The sequence below is a fragment of the Zingiber officinale genome, chromosome 4B, assembly GCF_018446385.1.
Source record: "Zingiber officinale cultivar Zhangliang chromosome 4B, Zo_v1.1, whole genome shotgun sequence".
In the NCBI taxonomy this organism is placed as follows: domain Eukaryota; kingdom Viridiplantae; phylum Streptophyta; class Magnoliopsida; order Zingiberales; family Zingiberaceae; genus Zingiber; species Zingiber officinale.
In genome coordinates this window covers 36,246,117-36,266,771 of record NC_055993.1, presented here as the reverse complement: position 1 = coordinate 36,266,771, position 20,655 = coordinate 36,246,117, and the positions used below count along the sequence as shown (strand labels likewise).

Genomic DNA, 20,655 nt, shown 5'->3' with positions numbered 1-20,655 from the left:
AGCCAACCTGTATGACAGAAGCTTCTACCATGCAAAGCATATAAATGGTAGGTCTATTTTAGGAAGGACTGCAGAGTGTCAGATTGGTTGGTCATATTTTGGAAATGCATTGATATTAATTTGTATGAGAGAGAAAACAAATATTATATAAGGGGTCTCCATCTAAATGCGTAGATAAGCTCTGCTATCAGAGTTCACTCTTTATCATCTATGTTCTCCATTTCTTCCTCCGCCATTTGTTTAACTTGAGTGTTGGAGTGCTTATGCCGGAGATCCCTCCCTAGTCCGGTCACTGACATTTTTTCCTTTTAGTTCTTCTCTTTGACATGCATGCTCGATTGTGCACACCAGGTCCCTCCTGCTCAAAGTCTTCTCATGATTAACCTCAATACTACCTAGCTAACACGCCATCTTCTCTAATTTCAAACAAACAACCATCTCTTTGTTAACGTGCATTTGAAGCCCTAAGCTGTCAACTCGGGTGCATCTGCTCGAGCGAAGGGCATTAGCAACTGATTGAAAGAAAGGTTTCCTAAAAAGTTCTCGAGTTGAACCTACCAGAATCAAGAAATACAATCAAATTCCAATAAAATGGAATAATAAAACGAACTGTTTTTGGTAGTATATACCTATAATACAATGCAGCTCTTGCGACTCGTAAACGAACACAGAGGCATTTGGAATTGACTTGACCCTCACTATTTGAAATCAACTTATACTTAGGGGTGTTTGATTCTTTCTTAAGAATAGAAATCAGAATGAGAATCATTGTATTGTGGAATGAGAATGAGTATAATCATGAATATCACTCTTAAAAGTAATGTTTGGTTAGTTGCATATTTTCTATCGGAATAAATCAAAATTTTCTTTTTTACCCTTAAAGGAAAATAAGAGAAAAAATTAGATGTGAGAGAAAGATGAATGTAAGAGAAAAATATGATGAAAGAGAATGATGAGAGAGAAAGTGTGATGAGAAAGAATAAAGAGAGTGTGATAGGAGAGAGCATGATGAGAGAGAAAATATGATGGGAGAGGATGAAGAGAGAGAAAATGTAATGAGAAAAAATAAGGAGAGAGAGTGTGAGGAGAGAGAAAGTATGATGAGAGAGAAAGTGTGATGAGAAAAAAAAAGTACAGTGAGTGTGATGAGAGAGATTAAGGAGAGAGAAAGTATAATGAAAGAGAAAGTATGATGAGAGAAAAAGTATGTTGAGGAAAAAAAGGAGGGAGTGTGACAAGAGAGATTGAGGAGAGAGAAAGTGTGATGAGAAAAAAAGATAAAAGAGAGTGTGATGAGAGAGATTGAGGAGAGAGAAAGTATGATGAGAGAGAATTATGATGAGAAAAAAAAAGGAAGAGAGTGGGATGGAAGAGATTGAGGAGAGAGAAAGTATGATGAGAAAAAAGGAAAGAGAGTGTGATATGAGACATTAAGGAGAGAGAAAGTATGTGATAAAATGATGAGAGAGAAAAATATAATGAGAGAAGAAATATGATGAGAAAGAAAAATATAATGAGAGAGAAAATATGATGAGAGAGAACAAGGAGAGAGAAGTGATATGAAAGAAAAAATAAATAAATATATTTTGATATTTGATATTAAGGGAGAAAATTTTAGTTTTAGGTCAAGAGTATTTTTAGAATAAGGGAATATTTTGATTGATGAAAATAGGGTAATGACTCATTGAAGGGGAGATACATAGAAATGAGTTATTATCCAATTTCAAGGATTCATTCCCTTATTTGTATTCCTATTCCTATAATCCAAATATTAACAATGATAATCAATGATTTCCATTCCCATTCTCATTCCCCATTGTTATTTCCTAAATCAAACGACTCTTTAGTTCTTATCTTTCTATCAAATTTCATGTGAAACTATAACATCAAAATGCGTTTGCCTTTATTATTCAAGATCCGCGATATAATCGCCTACCTCTCGTACATTGGTCAACTTAGTGTTAATGTGTGTAATATGTTATCTTGTCAATGACTAATTGTTAGTTAATTGAAAACATTTTCAGCCCACTAAAATTCATTGTAGTTTATTCAACTCTATTTGGCGACCAAGTGGATAACATCATAAACTTATCGATCAACGAATAGTTTTTCTAATTGACTCACACAGAGTTATGTCAACTCGTATCTAGTTCAATTGATTTATTCGATATTCTTTACTTAGCTGAATTTTGATTCTAGCTAAGACTTCAAATTAACTAAGAATGTCCTCTAGGTGATTGAATTTGTTTAAGAATTCTTTTCAATTCAAAAGGTACTCCTTTGAGTTATAAATTTAAAAAACATTAAAAATATATAATTTTTAAGAAGATTTATTCATATGATTATTTTTTTTACCTAACCTATTTTCTACTCAACTTTTGAATATAAAAGTATATAAGTTATTTAATAGGTATCATTTTAATTTTTATTATTTTTATAATATTTTAATTTTTTAACAAAAAATTATAATACTAGTTTTTTTAAAGAAATTATAACATAATTCATATTACTTTACTCTCTCTGATTTAAATTTTTTTTATAATTCATATAATTTTTTAAAATAAAAATATGCTACATGTTAAAAGAAGTAAATCATATAGCGTAGGTGGCCAAAGTCTTAAGGAAGATATATTCAGATGTGTTGAATTTCGACCAAAATTTCATAATATTTCATGTCTCAATTATCACACCTTCCGAGAAATTAAATTTTGCATGTATGTCTAATCTTTGGATGAATCAAATTAAAAAAATTTCAAATGAAATCTTTTTAAAAAAAGAATCTTTCTTTAACATAAAAAAACAAAAGCTGTTTCAATTTTTTTTTTTTCCAAACTCAATTACTTACATATGTTTTGTGATTTGTTTCATCTGCCGAGTCCATGGAAGCCTGTGCTTTCTGATTTAGTTTAATAATCGGTGAATTTTTGTTTTTTGTTTTTGTCAAAATCAGTGGCTTTTAAAATTAATCTGATGAGTTAGATACTTAAATTATAAAAAAATAAAATAAATTCGTGATTTGTTTGATTTTTTCTTTGATAAATCAATAAATAAGGATTTTCACTAGGATTGTAAATGAACTAAGGCTATGTTTGATTGAGTGTAATGTAATTTATCTTGTAATGTAATCAAATGTATAATGTAATGTAATCCTGATAACATTACTATGTTTGGTAAAATAATTTATGTAATCTTTGATTACAAGGATGATTACATTCTTTTATTTGGTATCCATTGTTTTTTATAAGAAATGCAATTCATAATATTATAAAATGACAAAAATATCCTACGACTTCTACGACCGGCGACGGTGGCGGCGGCCGGCGATAGGTGACCGGCGGTGGCCGGGCGGCGGCCGACGGGCGGTCGGCTGATTAGGGGTATATTCGACATTCAAATTTTAGTTAAACAATGACCTCGTAATGTAATCGGATTACATAGTGTTTGCTTTGTAATCTAGATTAGAAAACTTCACTACCTTTTGTAATCGAGATTACATTACATTACAGGTTTAAAGTTAAAACAAACAAAATAATTAGTCTTGTAATGTAATCATGATTATATTATAAAGCACACCCTACCAAACGTAGCCTAAGTGTTCGTGAACAAATTTGGTGTTTGGCTTAGTAAGAGTTTGTTTATGTTTGTTCAATATACATAAAATTAATTAAACAAACAAGCTTGAATAGCTCGTTAAGCTAAATAAACAATCTTCAACACATATGTGTTCACCTCGTTAACGTTCGTGAACAACGTTCATGAACAATGTTTACGAACCATATTCATTAATAAAACTATTTTCAATATGCTAAATAAACAATAAAATAAAAAAAAAATAATTTTAAATTATCAAACTCAATAACCAATCAAATAATTAAAAGTTTAAAACAATCAAACAAACTTAAATTGAGAGATTGATAACATCTAAACGAACCAAGCTCTAACCAAGCTCAGCCAAGCTCGAACCAAACTCAGCCAAGCTCAAACCAACTTCAAGGCAAGCTCGAACAAAGCTCAAGCTAAATTCGAATTGAGAGCTTGATAACATCTAAACGAACCAAGTTCAAGCTAAGTTTCAAACAAGTTTAAGCTCATAAAAAATAAACCAAACAAGTTTGAACACTCACTTCAAAAGCTTGGTTCATTTTAAACTCAGCTCGACTTGACTTGATTATCTTATCAAACAAATTTGAACATCCCAAAATTTGATTTGGCTCGACTTATTTAGGGCCCTAGTTTTCACATCTCTATTTGTTTTTTTTTAATTTTTTTAATTATTTTTTTATCAACCCTTTTTTCGCTTAAAGCCCATAGGAATATATAAATACGCCATTCGGCCCTTCGGGTTCTCTCTCCTTTCTGCATCCCCCTCTCTCGCTCTCTTCTCCTCCCCTCTCTCTCCTTATTCCGCTGGGGATCTCGCCGTGGGCGACTGAAACCCTAACACTCTTGACGTTCTCCTCTTCTACTAGATTCCTTTCTCGGATCTCCTCTGCTCCCGCGTCACCGCAGTCATCATCTGATCGCCTTCTCCGTTGGCTTTGATCCGAATTGCGTGCTCTCCACGCGGCTCCGCTGTCGTCGGGTGCTCTAGTGAGGTGGATTTATACTCATTACAACGTTTTGACGGGCTTCTATCTGTCCCTTTGGTTCTGGCGATGCGAATTTGGAGATGAAGTTTAAGAAGAGAAGGGTTTGCGAGACGGTACATGAGATGTTTGATCACTTTGATATTCTTCTTCTTTTCTACTCGAGATCCCGAATTTTCTGGTTAAATTTGTAAACTTTATGTATTTTGATATTCTATTTCTTTGGAAAGGCTCGACCTGTTGTGCTTCCTGGTCGTGTTAGCTGTTGGAGTCTTTAGTTGGCTGGATAACGAGGCAGTGCTGTTCATATATCCTAGACACAGCAAAATTGTTCCCTTTCAATAGTATAGAGAAGAAGAATAAGTGTTTACAATTTTTATTTTTATATAGAAACTATTCTTGAGAAGTTTTTAATTTGATTTGCTACCTTTTTCTGTGTCACATTCGTACATCTTTAGTTCACTTCTCATGATTCACATACTATTGATCTTTATACACATTCATATCATATTTGATTATCTAGATTAATTCAATCTCCGTTTTTCTCACTGTCATCTTCTATTGAAAACTCAAGTCCTCCAGTTAAAAAAATTGAGATTTTATTGCTTAGTATTCCCTAACACGTCACATTATTTTGAAGTCTCTGTTGGTCATATTATGTTCGAGAAGAAAATGAAATAGCACAAAATATCATGTTCTTGCTAGGCCACCAAATAGTTTCATTTGTGGCTTCAGTGATACTCTTTGGTTTTATTGCAACTAATCTTGAACTCCCTATGCCAAATCGTTTTACTGCCTTTTCAAATGATAAACAAGCATAAGACTTGGTTGATTTTTTGCCATTCTTTTGGTGACCAGTTATTAGACTTTGCTGTTCAAACGAACTGATGATTTATTAGAATGAAAGACAACAACAGATCATTTTTGTGCTTAATTCCTTTTGTGTCTGAGAGAGTACTTTGACTGTTTGACACATCAGATCATTTTTGTGGACTGAGGTCCTATATGTGTGTGTGAGAGAGAGAACTTAGACATCTGATATCATTATCTGAACTGGTGTCCAATATTTGGGCGTCTTGGTATCTGAGTCTGTTTTAGGAAAGGTTCTGATTATCTACTCATGCAGCTTGCATTTCAATTCTTCTACTTATGCTTAATTGCTTTTGTATGAGAGGGAATACTTTGACACATCAGATCATTTTGTGGATTGGAGCTCTATATCTATGCATTGGTATCATTTTGGAAAGATTTTAATCATCTATTCATGCAACTTGCATTTGAATTCCTCTGTTCATACTTTAATTCTTTTGTAATTGGAGAGAGAAATACAGAGTGGTTATTATTATTTGGAGTGGAGTTGGACATTTATACTATAAGGTATCTGAATCTGTTCTAGGAAAGGTTTTGGTCATGTATTCATACAACTTGCATTTCAATTCTTATACTTGTACTCTGATTTTTTTTGTAATTGGAGAAGTGATGATTGAGATTGTACTTACATTTATTTTTCTTTAGGTTGCTAAAATTTTCTTAAGATTTATAATTTACATTATATTACTTGATACAATTTACTTGTATGTGTAGAATTTTTCTGTGTCAAATGCATGGTTTGAAATCTTTTACTATACTATACTATATGCATGGATTGAAATATTCTACCATACCAGATTGCATGGTTGACATTTAGCATTTTAGTAAATTATTGGAAGATTGCCATCAGTTATCTCTCCTATGGTATGCCAATATGTATGTCATTCCGATGTTTGACACCTCTTGACATGCTATGATATGGATCAAGATAAATTCAAATAATGTTTTTTTATTGACTTTATTTCTCTAAAATTCTAATTCAATTAACTATTTCTATAGGTTTAGATTTATAATGAAATAAGTTAGGTGGATAAGGAGTATATGAATATAAGTTACATGAATTACATTGAAGTTAAAAATGAATTTGTAGTTGTTTTCCTTTTTCTTCTTCATCCGCTTCCTCCCTCCACCTCTAATTCGTTGTTAACAAAGCGCATCGACAATCATTGTATATTGTATCATTTTGGTCAAGATAGAAACTTTGATATAATTCAAGATTTCAAACCTTGGTCAGATGTGTATTTTATACATATTAAATTTAAGCAAGAAGCATATTGTACCTTTTGACTTTTAGTGTGGCATTTGACATTTAAAAGCTAAGTTATCTCCTACATTGTATAGAATTTTCATTTAGTAGTTAGCACTTATATGTGGACTCGTAATCTACACCTTAATACGCATGTCCGACACTAGCAATGCAAAGAGTGGACATTCAATTTCCCTACTGATCATGTGAATAAAGTTTTAGAAACCACTGTGTTGCATATCTTTGTTGGATACTTGCATCCAAGTAACATAGGCATTTAAATGCAAACTTATTGGTGGTAGTTCTTATTGGATAAAGTCATTAGCCAAAAATACACTCTCAATGGCATGCCTTATGTTGGGAAAGCATCTGTAGTAAAATTTAAAATTGATTGTTAGATATCATGGTGTAGCCTCACAATAGTTAAAACAATCTCATCGTCGTCATTGGGCAAAATATATATTTATCAAGTATAATAATTGTTTTATCATATTTTTTAACTACAATTTCAATGAAAATTACACAACTATATTATCACATGCCATTCAACTTTTGTATCTTGCTTATCCTTTTGTTTCAACTCATATGGATGCTATCTTTCTATCTGCAACAACTAGCCAAACTTTTATTTCACTAAGTGAGGTTAACTATATAATCCTTTTACGCTATTGGGCTCAATCCCTACTATATCGTCATTTATATTGAAATAAAATTTATCGTGTTTTATCATTGTTAACTAAGTTTTCTTTAGTCTCTTTCTTTCTCGATTAATGTGTTTATTTGTCATGATCTCACATCACCTAACTAGGGCTTTTATTGATCACGAAAATACACGTCCAAACCATCTCAAATGTGCCACTCTAGAAGTTTTCCCTTAATAGGCGCAACTTCGATGTCGATTTTCTTTCTAATGTTTTCATTTATTATCCTTTCCATCCTCTTTTCTTATCATTTCTTAACATGCTCATTTTTGCGACTCATTTTTTGCTCGTACGCTAGATTTATAACCCAATATTTAGCTCCATATAACATAATATGTTTAATCGTCATTTTGTAAAACTTCCCTTTAAGGTTTAGAGGTATCTTACGATTATAAAGAACACCCCTCCTCCATTTCAACCATTATGCTTCCATCTATGTAAAACATCTCTATCAACCTCTTAATCCTTTTTGTAAAAACAAATATGATAACTTAGCTGACTCGTATTTTAACAATTATCTTACTACCTTCTTGTTTACTTGGGAGGGCCAAAATAAAAATTGGGGTAAATTTTCCACGGGGAAAATTTTCTACTATTTCATGAGCAAGGATGGATTGTTTATCCTTTCATTTGTTTGCCTATTGTCAAATAATGGATAGATGGATTTAATAATCCATATGCATACTATTTTTCAGAATTTTTTTTCTGTTTGAATTGCATGGAATGAACTTTTCTTCCTCCCTTACGTTGAATCTCTCCCAATGATGTTGACATCGTGGATGTGGGCAGCCTCACTCACAACCGCGAGCGACTTTGTGACCATGGGCAACCTCGCTCGCCCTCGTAAGCAAGGTTGCGAGTTCACTTGGCGCAAGTTTGCTTACCATGGGTGGCCTTGCTTGAGGCAGTTGAGCGAACTCATGTGGACGGTTTTGCACTCATGCATGGTCGGCCTTGCTCGCGGCCATGAAGTTACGCAAGTCCAGTTCATTTTTTTGTTTCTTTTCCTCTCTTTTCCTTCTTTATTCTTTTCTCTCCTAATTTATTCCCTTCCTATTCTCTTCCTTTTCCCTTCTTTTCCTTTCCTTTTCCTTAGGTTTTTTTTTCTTCTACCTTTGATTCCTTTCCTTCCTCAATCCACACCTTGGAGTAAACAAAGCATACATCTATTACTACTAAACTTGAAATTCATATTTCAGTCTTTACTCTACTAAGCTTAAATTTTTTTTACTTTAGTTTTCTAACAATATTCAAAGTTAGCATTTAGTTCTTTATGAGTATCATAGACTAAAATAATGTGCAAACAATATGCACCATGGCAATGCGTATCTTTATATGAAATTCTTTGGTTAATCTGTGTGGAATCTTTACTCTGGTCATTACATTCTCATGCATATATTTAATTATTTAAATATACATTATGCTAGCTCCTTTTTTTTCTTAGAATTATTTCCTTGGGATTCTGTCATAAAACTTTTCTAGGTTAATAAATATCATGTGTAAATCTTGTTTCTTTTCTTGATATTTTTCAATCATTTGCCTAAGAAGATATATAACTTCTATCATCGACTTTTAAAGCATTAATTCAAATTGATTTTCCGTAATGTAGGTTTCCTTAATCTTTTTCTATCATCTTTTCAAAAGTTTCATGGTATGATTTGTTAACTTAATGCTCCTATAATTTGTACAATTTTGTTCATCTCCTTTGTTTATAATAGAGGACTAAAGTACCCTCCATTCTCCAAACATTTTCTTTAGTTTCAATATCAGGTTGAATAACTTTATAAGCTAATTAATATCCTATTCCGTTAGAGACTTCTATACTTCTATTGGAATATCATCTAGTCCAAGCATTTTTTTTTTCATTTTGCATTTCATTTAATGTTTGTTCTCCTTCTAAGATTTGAATTTTCTAATAAAAATGTAAATTTTTATACTCCTCCGACCTATTTAAATTTCCTAAGCTAGGTTGATCACCTAAACCTTTATTAAAAAGTTGAAGAAAATACTTCTTTCGTCGCTTTTCATCGCTCTTTTATTTCCTCATTTTTCGCTACTACCTTATTCGATTCGTCTTTAATGCATCTTATTTGATAAGATCCCTTATTTTCCTCTCTCATGCTTTAGTTATTCTATAGATGTTTTTTCTCCCTTTTTTGTATCAAGCTATTGATACAAGCATTCAAAAGTTTCATTATTGGCTTCACTTACTACTTTCTTGGCCCCTTTTTAGTTACTGTGTACTTTTTTTGTTCGTTTGTATAAGTGTACAAAAATTTATAAATTGTTCGTTTTTCGTCTTCATCCTATACGTCTTCATTTCATCACCAAGATTTTTTATTTAGTAGAGCCCATCACCTTGACTCACTGAGTAGAATCTAGCTTATCGTTTTTAAATTTGACATCATCATTTCCCATTGTATTCGTGCAGCTATGTGTTTCTCCTAATAGTTATGTTCATACATTTTATTTAAAGATATTTTGCTTCCTATCCTTTAACTTTGATCGCTTGATTTGAGGAGCTATGCATGTTTTCATTCTATTAATATTATGCTTGAGGTGTGTATCTAACACCACTAACTATGTTGGGTATTCAAGTTTTCTTTAGAGATGACCTTTCAATCTTTACAAAATTTTCTATTCCTTTTCTTGATCATAAGAAAGTCAATTTGTAACTTATTGTTCCCACTTTTGAATATAATCAAGTGTTTTGATGCCTATGTTCCCTATACTTGTGTTTCATATTACCATCCTGATTAATAGTTGGTTACTGCCTTACATTTGTTTGTTGTTAACCCACTTTCTATTGCTGCTGATACAGTCTCCAAGGATAACACTTTTCATTAACAAGGTCACTTCTACTGCTTTTGAGAACATAGCAGAAACATTAAAAGACTTTGTATGGGAGTTTGATAAGGTTCGTCTTGCACTTTTTCAATGTTTTCTAAATTCACATTCTATTTTTCTAATATCTTTCTATATTAACTTTCTGCAGGGAGATTTTCATCACTGGGTCGATCTGTTTAATCATTTTGATTCATTTTTTGATAAATACACAAAGCCAAGGAAAGATTTGCAGATTGAAGATAATTTTCTTAATGCAGATCCATTATTTCCCAAGGATGCAGTTCTTCAGATTCTTCATGTTATGAGAGTTATCTTGGAGAATTGTACAAACAAGTACTTCTATAGTTCATTTGAAGTATGTGTCTATTTACGGATGTTTTTCTACAATAACGACTAGTTCTTTGCTACAATTATGCTTTATACCCTGATCATGTAAAATTGATTCAGGAATTATTTTCTCATTGATCACATGCATGATATTTGCTCTTATTTTTTTTGTTTTTTGTATAAATGTTACAGAAGCATCTATCCCTTCTAGTTTTCTTGCATAATATGGATGCCTTTCTTATTCTTTTTCATTTTACAAATGGTGCAGCAGCATTTATCCCTTCTCCTAGCTGCATCTGATGCTGATGTTGTTGAAGCAAGCCTTCAAACACTGACCGCATTCTTGAAAAAAACAGTAGGGAAGTGCTCCATTCGAGATGCCTCTTTGAGATCTAAATTGTTTGCTCTGTCACAAGGTTGGGGAGGGAAGGAAGATGGGCTTGGATTAATCACTTGCTCTTTGCCAGATACATGCGATCCAGTAGCTTGTGATGTCGGTTCTACACTTCACTTTGAGTTCTATTTAACTGATGAGTCATCAAATGTATCTTGTAGTACAGAAGATGTGAAACAGGGGTGGCAGGTAATTCATCTTCCAAACATCAACACTAACAATGAGGATGATCTCCAAATTATGCAGAAGTTAGTGAGGAACTACAGTATACCTCTGAAGTTACGCTTTTCACTATTGACAAGATTGAGATTTGCCAAGGCCTTTTGTTCTTTAACAGCTCGACATCTGTTCATTCGAGTTCGCTTGTATGCTTTCATTCTTCTTGTTCAATCAAGCAACAACGCTGATGATTTGACAACATTTTTTAATAATGCACCAGAGTTTATCAGTGAGTTGTTATCTTTATTAAGTTACGAAGATGGAATTCCTGAAAAAATTCGAATTTTGGCTATTCTATCATTGGTTGCTCTCCACCATGATCGAACTTACCAACCTATGGTTCTGTCTTCTGTATCTGCTGGTGGTCATCGTGGGACCCTTTCCAGTCTTATACAAAAGGCTGTAGATTCGATTATTAATGGCTCCATGAGATTTTCTATTCTTTTTGCTGAAGCACTGCTTGCTCTTGTCTCTTTATTGGTTTCTTCAACTCCAGGTTCTTTAGCTCTGCAAGAAGCAGGATTTATACCCAGTATTTTACCCCTTTTCAAGGATACTAACACCCAACACTTGCATCTTGTTAGTATGGCAGTTCGTGTAATTGAAGGTTTCTTGGATTATCATAATCCATCTTTAGCATTATTCAGAGATTTAGGGGGTTTAGATGATGCCATTGCACGTCTTAAAATTGAAGTTTCACATGTTGAAGGCGGAACAAATGGTACTGGAGAGAGAGTATTGAATGATAGCAAGGGCAAACAAATCATAAGCAGTCTGTCTCAATTAGATAAGCAACCTTTTTCTTCAGAAAGTATTATTACGCATGACAGAAGGTCACTCATTAAAGCTTTACTTCGTACAATTTCACTTGCAACCTATGTTCCTGTAAACTCTGCTCGTGTTGGTGGATCTGAAGAGAACATCTTACCAACATGTTTGGCCATAATTTTCAAGAGAGCTAAAGAATTTGGTGGTGGGATATTTTCAATTGCTGCAAATGTTATGAGTGATCTTATACACAAAGATCCAACATGCTTTTCTGTCCTTGCTGCAGCTGGTGCACCTAGTGCTTTTATTGATGCTATTGACATTGGTGTACCTTACTCTAGCGAAGCTGTAAGTTGTATTCCCCAGTGCTTAGATGCCCTGTGTTTGAATAATAGTGGTCTTCAAATGGTCAAAGAACGTAATGCACTTAAGTGCCTTACAAAGATCTTCACTTCTACATCATATTTGAGAGCACTGAATGAACAATCATTGGAAATGTTGTCCAACGGGTTGGATGAATTGATGCGCCATTCATCAGTGCTGCGTGCTTCTGGTGTTGATGTGCTCATTGATATTCTTACCACAATTTCAAGAATTGGATCTTCAGATTTTTTCTCAGAATCACAGAGCTCTTCGAAGCATATTCCAATGGAAATTGACCTAGAAGAAAACATGTCTACTTCCCTTGGCAAAGGAGATGTATCTGAGTCTGAGAATGCATATCAAATGAATGAGTCATCTACTGGGTCATTTCTTCGGGAGTATATTTCCAATGCTGCTCGTCTTCTTGAACCTGTACTTCAGAATGCTAATACCATCAATGCTTTTATTGAAAAAAAGGGCATTGAATCCCTTCTTAAATTGTTAACAATGCAAATCGTGCCTATTTCTATTGCTGTCTCTCAGACCATATCAAATGCCTTTAAAAAATGTTCAGCTCAAAATTCTTCTTCTTTGGCTATGGCTGTCTTTTCATTTATGAGGGAACATCTTAAACTGACCAATGATCTGTTGAGTTCGGTATCCGAAACCAAGCTTGTGGAAATCGAAAATCTAAAGCAGAAAGAAGTTTTGAAGTGTCTTTCTTGTCTTGTGGGGCTTTTTACTCTTTCTGCTCTTCTTTTGAAGGGATCCCCAAATATGATATCAGAGTTGGGATCTGCAGATGCTGATATCTTTAAAAAGCTTGCCATGACTTACAAGGAAATTGTTTGGCAGATATCTTTATGTAGTGGCTCATCTGATGTTAAAGGTGTTCCTATTCAGGAGGATGGTAATATAGACACTTCAGTGACCGAAATTGCTGGAAGGGATATCGATGATGATGGAAACCTTATACAAGTCTCTCGTTATTCCAACTCCTTTTCAATTAGGGGCAGTTTAGCAACTCGTAGTCATTGGAGAACTGAACATGATCTAGCATCCATCCATCATTCTTCTGGATCTATGCACCGTTATAATCGTCATTCACTTTTACGTGGACGTGGTGACAGGATTTTTAGGCAGCTAGACCTGCCACTATCAGATTCAAAAGGGTCTTCTAGCACATTAGAAAATTCCCATATGCATGAGGTTAGAAGCAGAAGTGTTGAAGTTCTTGTACTCGAACTTCTGAGAAAACTTAGCATTGGAATACGTTCTTTCCTTGCTGTCATTGTGAAAGGATTATCTGCTCATCGGAGGGATTCAAGTTCTCTAGATCCTACAAGCCTTGTGGCAACTGTTGCAAAATTTTTTCATGATGCTCTTTGTTATCCAGAACATACCACAGTTGGCCTTGAATTAACATTATCAGTAAAATGTCGTTATCTTGGAAAAGTTGTGGAAGACATGGCTGCTATAACTGTGGATAGGCGCCGCACATGTAATTCTGCACTAGTGAACAGCTTTTATGTTAATGGTACATTCAAAGAGCTTCTAACTACATTTGTGGCCACAAGCCAGCTGCTGTGGGCAATGCCTTTCACAGTTCCAGCTTCGAGGCTAGGTCAGGAGAACACTGTTGTTGAGAAAGCATCTCATAGATCATGGCTACTGGATACATTGCAAACATACTGCTGCTTACTTGAATATTATGTCAACTCATCTTTGTTGTTATCCTCAGATGCATCTTCTGATACCCAGCTTCTTGTTCAGCCTGTCGCAGCTGGGTTGTCAATTGGTCTTTTTCCTGTGCCTAAGGATCCTCAGTTGTTTGTTCGTATACTGCAATCACAAGTATTAGATGTGATACTTCCTATATGGAACCACCCTCAGTTCCCAAATTGCAGCCCATCATTTATTACCTCTGTGAACTCTGTACTGACTTACATTTACTTGGGGGTTGGAGATCTGAAGCGTGGTCACAACGATGCCACAGGAGGTACTAAAGGAAGATTTACCAGTCCACTTGATGAAACAACTATTTCCACTATAGTTGAGATGGGTTTTACTCGAACTCGTGCTGAGGAAGCTTTGAGGAGTGTGGGTGCAAATAGTGTTGAAATGGCAACTGATTGGCTATTCAGCCACCCTGAGGAATATGTTCAGGAGGATGTGCAGTTGGCACAGGCACTTGCTCTCTCACTGGGGAACACATTTGAATCATCTAAAGAAGACAGCAATGTCATGTCAATAAATGCCTATGTTGAGACTATGCGGGAGGCACCTCCTGTTGATGATATTCTTTCTGTGTCGGTCAAGTTGTTTAAATGGACTGATGATTTGGTCTTTTCATTAACAGATCTATTTCTGGCACTCTGTCGCAGAAAGAATGGTGAAGATTGTCTGATGGTGGTTCGCTTTCTTATTCAGCAGCTTAAGCTTTGCCCCTCAGATCTTTCAAAGGATACAATTGCACTTTGTTCACTTTCTCATATATTGGCATTGCTACTTCATGAGGAAAGTAGTACTAAGGAGGCAGCTGCAGCAAGTGGTCTCATTTCCTTTGCATTAGATGTATTATCCAACTTTAAATATGGGCATGAGTCTAAATATGAGGCATCTGCAACAAAAACTGCAACTTCTTTGCTGCTTATAATTGATAGTTTGGTCCAATTGAAACCCAAATTTATCTCTGGAATGGCTGTTGGGGCTGGTAAATCTTCATCTGATTTATGTGGAGCAGAAAATACTTTAGCAAATGTATCACCGATTACTGACAATAGCACAACAGTAGATGGTCATGAGAAAGAATCTATTGATGCTTTTGAAAGAATATTTGGAAAGTCTACTGGTTTTCTAACTGTTGAGGAAAGTCAAAAAGCATTGTCTATCACCTGTGAATTCATTAAACAGCATGTTTCAGAAATTCTTATGCGAGCTGTCCTACAGTTATCTGTACGGTTGACTAAAACACATACATTGGCAAACCAGTTTCTTGAAAGTGGAGGTTTGGCTGCACTTCTTAATCTTCCAAAATCCTGTTCCTTTCCTGGATTTGACAGTTTGGTGTCTGTTATTGTCCGACATCTCATTGAAGACCCTCAGACTCTTCAAAATGCAATGGAATTGGAGATGAGACAGAGTCTAACAGGTCATGCTGGTCGTTTTTCCCCTCGATTGTTTTTAACATCGATGGCATCTTTACTTACCCGAGATCCTGCTGTTTTTATGAGAGCTGCAGCCGCAGTTTGCCAAATAGAGTCATCAGGTGGAAGAACAAATATTGTCCTGAAGAAGGAAAAAGAAAAAGATAAGGACAAACTAAGAGCTTCTGGTACTGATACTGGACTTGTCTCCACAGAGTCTATTCGGATGCCTGACAATAAGCTGCAGGATATACCAGGCAAATGTTCTAGGAATCATAAGAGGCTTCCCGCAAACATTTCTAAAGTTATTGATCAACTTTTGGAAATTGTTTTAAGCCATCCATTACCAAAGAAGTCAGACGAAGTTGCTATGTCCTCCAGCCCTGTGCGAACAGATAAGCATGCAGTACAAGAGAAAGGCAAATCAAAAGTTGGTGAAACCGTAGGAATGGAAGAAAATCTACCAGAAAGATCTGCATGGCTTTCTAAGATGACATTTGTGCTGAAGTTGTTGACTGATATTCTTCTCATGTATACTCATGCTGCAGGAGTAATATTAAAACGTGACACAGAGACAGTCCAGTTGCAAGGTTGTTGTGGTCAATTAGGTGCCTCAGGTCATAGTGCATTACTGCATCATATATTGCATCATCTACTTCCACTAGCTTCTGAAAAATCATCTGGAGCCTCAGATGAACTGAATGATAAACTGTCTGAAAAAGCATCATGTTTCTTAGTAGTGCTTTGTGGTAGATCTACTGAGGGCCGTAGGCGACTTATTATTGAGATATTAAAAACATTTTCATCATTTATCAATGAAGAGGAAGATTCCTCTAAATCATTTTTGATTCCTGACAAAATGATCCTGACTTTTGTGGAGTTGATAAATTCCATCTTATCTAGAAATTCTTCTAGCAATGTACCTGGCCCTGGATGTTCACCTGATATTGTAAAAGCCATGATAGATGGAGGAACAGTTCGTTACCTTTCTTGCATGCTTCAGGTGATTGATCTGGATCATCCAAATGCTCCAAAAGTTGTAAATTTGATTGTCAAGTGTTTGGAAAATCTCACAAGGGCTGCCAATACTGATCAAGTTCTGAAGTTGGATGGACATACTAAGAAAATGTCAACATTGGCACCGGGAGCTGGTGGTCAGAGTACTGCAGCAACTGATAATGTTCACCATGACCAAAATGGAAATTATGATGACATGAATGCCAGTCGAAGTGCTGATCTGTCTCCAAATGAATCTTCTCATAGCGAGAGGAGTCATGATGTTCGAGATGTATCTATCGTGCAAAATACTAGAGCAAATCTAGAGAATCAAACGATTAATCCACCTGCCAATGATGAGCTTGTGTTCATGCATGAGGAGATGGATGAAGGTGGTGTAACACCTAATACAAATGAGGTTGAGTTGACTTATCAGGTTGCTGACCAGAATATTGATGACACAGGTGATGAAGATGATGAGAATGTTGGTGAAGACATTGAGGATGATGAGGAAGATGATGATCAAGATGAAGAAGAGGATGTAGCAGAGGAAGGTGCTGCCATGTCTTTAGCAGATACTGATGTGGAAGATCATGATGATAATGATAACCTTATGGATGATGAGTTTAACAGGGAAGATGACCGCTTTCCTGATAATCCCGTTATAGAAGTTAGGTGGAGGGAAGGTTTGACAGGTTTAAATCATATGCGTCTTCTTAGAGCACCTGCTGATTCAAATGCTCTCATTGACATTGCTGAGGATTATTTTGAGGGTTTTGATTCTGATGATTTATATCACCTTCATCGTCCATTTAGTATAGGACACAACCGTCAAAGTAGTAGCAGGACTTTTGAGATTTCTAGGCTTGATGCATCTGCATTTCAACACCCGCTACTTGTGAGACCACCAGGTTCTGGGGACCTGTTTACCTCATCATGGTCTACAAATGGAAGCTCTTCAAGAAATTTAACCTCATCCATTGCAGGACTTGGTTCATCCCATCTCAACATATTTGGTACTACAGTGCCATCCCAGCATGCTTCTGTAGCTCCTATTTTTGACGACCATTTGGATGGTGATGCCCACTCACATTTAATTAATTTTTCACATGGAATGAACTCTGGCCATGTTTCTGGAAGAAGGGGGCTTGGTGATAGCCGTTGGACTGATGATGGCCAGCCTCAAGTAGGGAGTCATGCTTCTGCAATTGCTCAAGCAGTAGAAGACCAATTTCTGACTCACATGCATGCAACAATGTCTGTCATTAACCCTCAAACTAAAGAAAAATCTGTGGATGAAAACTCAGCTAATCAACAATTGCCAACACTGCCTGTTAATGTCCAAGCAGATGAGGCAATTGAACTTACTGCTGAACCAACCAACAACCAATTTCAAGTTCCTAGGAGTACTTCAGTTAATCAACATCTGAATTTTCCTTTTGAAGGGTGTTCTTGTCCTCCAAGTTTGTCAGATGAAACACTGTCTGTTCAGCAGACTGCCACTGTGGAGGATAGGCATCAAGGGGCATCTGAAACGAGGAAGCAAACTCCTGATAACCTGAATGTCGCAGATAATACTCAAATTAATCTTGCAATTGAATCTATCCCTAGAATTGCAAGGATGGCTACTATACCTGAAGTTGATTCCTCTTTCTTGCCAATTATGAATAGCCAACTTCGAATTGACACTGAAATACTTGATAATCTTCATGGTACAGGAGTCTACAACGAAGGTGGTATCCCTATCTCTGGTGTGCAAGAATCTATTAATAATCATGCTGGTTCGTCTCCGGGAAGTACTGAAGCTCATATGAACTCTGTCAATACAGTTCAGAATCAGAACATTGATCTACTGCTAAACAGAGATGAGTTATCTGTTCCTCAAATCATACAAGTTACTGAACAAACTAATCAGGCTGATCGACTAGATAGCAACGAGGCTTTCGGTGCCAATGCAATCGATCCTACATTTCTTGAGGCACTTCCAGAGGATCTACGTGCTGAAGTTCTAGCTTCACAGCAAGATACAAGGCCCACACAAGCTACCCAAGCAACCCAAGCTACAAATTATGGTCCACCACCTACTGAAGAAATAGATCCTGAATTTTTAGCTGCTCTTCCTCCAGATATTCAAGCTGAAGTTTTGGCTCAACAACGAGCACAACAAAACTTACAACTTGAGCAAGCTGAGGGGCTACCAGTTGAAATGGACAATGCATCCATTATAGCTACTTTCCCTCCTGAACTGCGTGAAGAGGTGTCGTTTTATGACTTATAATTTGTGTTCCACAACAGAACTCCTTATTCTCTACTTTTTCTATCCAGGTACTTTTGACCTCTCCTGAAGCAGTTTTGTCCAGGCTACCTCCTGCTTTGGTTGCTGAGGCACAAATGCTCAGAGATAGACGAAACAATCGGTATCACTATCGAAGCACCCTCTTTGGAGGCAACCATAGGCATGACGGCAGGAGAATAACAGTTAACAGGCAAGCGGTAATGGATAGAGGAGTGGGTGTAACAATTGACCGAAGGATTCTATCTGCAAATCCAAGCACTTCAAAGAGCAAAGAAATCGAAGGGCTGCCACTTGTTGATGAAAATGCTCTAAAGGCTCTTATTCGTCTATTGAGATTAGCTCAGGTACTTCTCTTCCTCTTCATTAAAATATATTTTGTAGTTAAAGATGATGCCTGACAATGAACTTAATGGTGATACTGATATTTTGATTTTGCTATGCATGGTCGGACCACTGGATGACTAAAATTTGAATATGTATATCCTCCTGCACGTTTAATGGTGGTTAGATCCTTTGGAATTTTCATCATCTCAAACCTCATCTGACATTTCTACTGTAGGGTGAAATCATTATACATTTCTATGTTTAATGGTGATTGATATTTTGATTTCCGTATTTATGGTAGGTGCACTTAATGTCTGAAATTTAAATATGTTATATCATCCTTGATATTTAAATAAGTTATATCATCCTTGATGAGTAAATTTCATCCTGCACATTTGATGGCGGTTTGGGAACTTTCATGATCTCACAACCTCAATGGACATTTTTATTATAGGATGAAATCAGTGTGCTGCATTCAATGTGATGCTAACCCAGGTTTTTAAGTATAATTTCAAGCTAGAGTTTTCAATCCTTGGACAGACTAACACTATTTTGATGCCATGTTGACATATTGATACACGTTGCTGATGGCCAGTGGTCGAAGACTACTCACATAGAGGAGTTTGGTTCATGTGAGGAGCATTGGATTGTTTCTCAACATAGCACATGGAAGAAGATGATGTTGAATAAACAGTTGGACCAATCAAAATCCTAGTTTATCAGCAAATTTGTGGGCTTTGATGAAATGAAGAAGAAAAAGGAGGAGGTCATTCCTCGACATAGCCCATGGAAGAAGACGAAGCTAGAGGAGTTGAACGAATCAAAACCTGAATGTGTTGGTGGATTAACTTGAACGAAAATGAAACCACAGGTTTAAAATTGATGTGGTCTAATGGTCGAACTGAAATAATCTGACAATGGCAAATTGGTGTACTTTTAGTAAATCTCAATCATGGATGGATTAGAATTTCATTCTACGTTGGTTAGCATGGCAATGCTTTTAATCCTGTAATCAATCGATACATGCAGTAGGCTTGAGATGACACTCAGACTTTGGCAACACTTTGTGATAAGGGTGATGATTTTGAAAGCTTTCATAAGGTCTTAAGATGCCCACAAATCCATACGAGGTTGACAATGATTCCATGCAAGATCTGCAAGGCTCTGGGAGATGGTAATGACTTTTGTGAGGCTTCTGCAAGGTCTCGAGACAACAACTTCATTTATGGTTTGTGAGGTCTTAAGACAGGGATGGCTTTGCGTATGGTTCGTGAGTTCCCAAGACGTGAGTGGTTGCTTCTTCCTCCTTTGGTATTTACTTTTCTCCTATGCTTCCTCCATTAAGGTTAGTTCTTGGTACGCCCATCAACACCAAGACACATAACATGACTAGAATGCCTCATTAGGTTTGAACTGCAACCCAAATCCGGCCTGAGATTTCTAACCATTATCTCTACTTAACCTTCCCTGCACAAGAGAAGATCTCACGTCAAGTAACAAAAGGGGGAAAATTTGCACAATAGTTAAAGAACTCAAAGAAAAAAAATATCAAAGGCCCATTTTCATAACCGC

General features: G+C 35.9%; 1 protein-coding gene across 2 annotated transcripts in view; it reads left to right on the top strand.

Annotated features, from left to right (window-relative positions):
- Positions 1-4,353: 4,353 nt before the first annotated feature.
- The window catches only part of LOC121974954 (E3 ubiquitin-protein ligase UPL1-like), a 28,928-nt gene continuing 12,626 nt past the window's right edge, over positions 4,354-20,655 (top strand). Inside the window, exons 1-5 of one of the 2 annotated variants that reach the window (XM_042526253.1) lie at positions 4,354-4,702; positions 10,225-10,320; positions 10,399-10,605; positions 10,849-18,720; positions 18,789-19,103. In XM_042526253.1, coding sequence (XP_042382187.1) covers positions 4,670-4,702; positions 10,225-10,320; positions 10,399-10,605; positions 10,849-18,720; positions 18,789-19,103 — 8,523 coding nt within the window. In that variant the 5' untranslated portion in view covers positions 4,354-4,669. Of the gene's footprint in view, positions 4,703-10,224; positions 10,321-10,398; positions 10,606-10,845; positions 18,721-18,788; positions 19,104-20,655 lie in introns of both variants that reach the window. The other variant, XM_042526252.1, reaches the window with a different exon arrangement.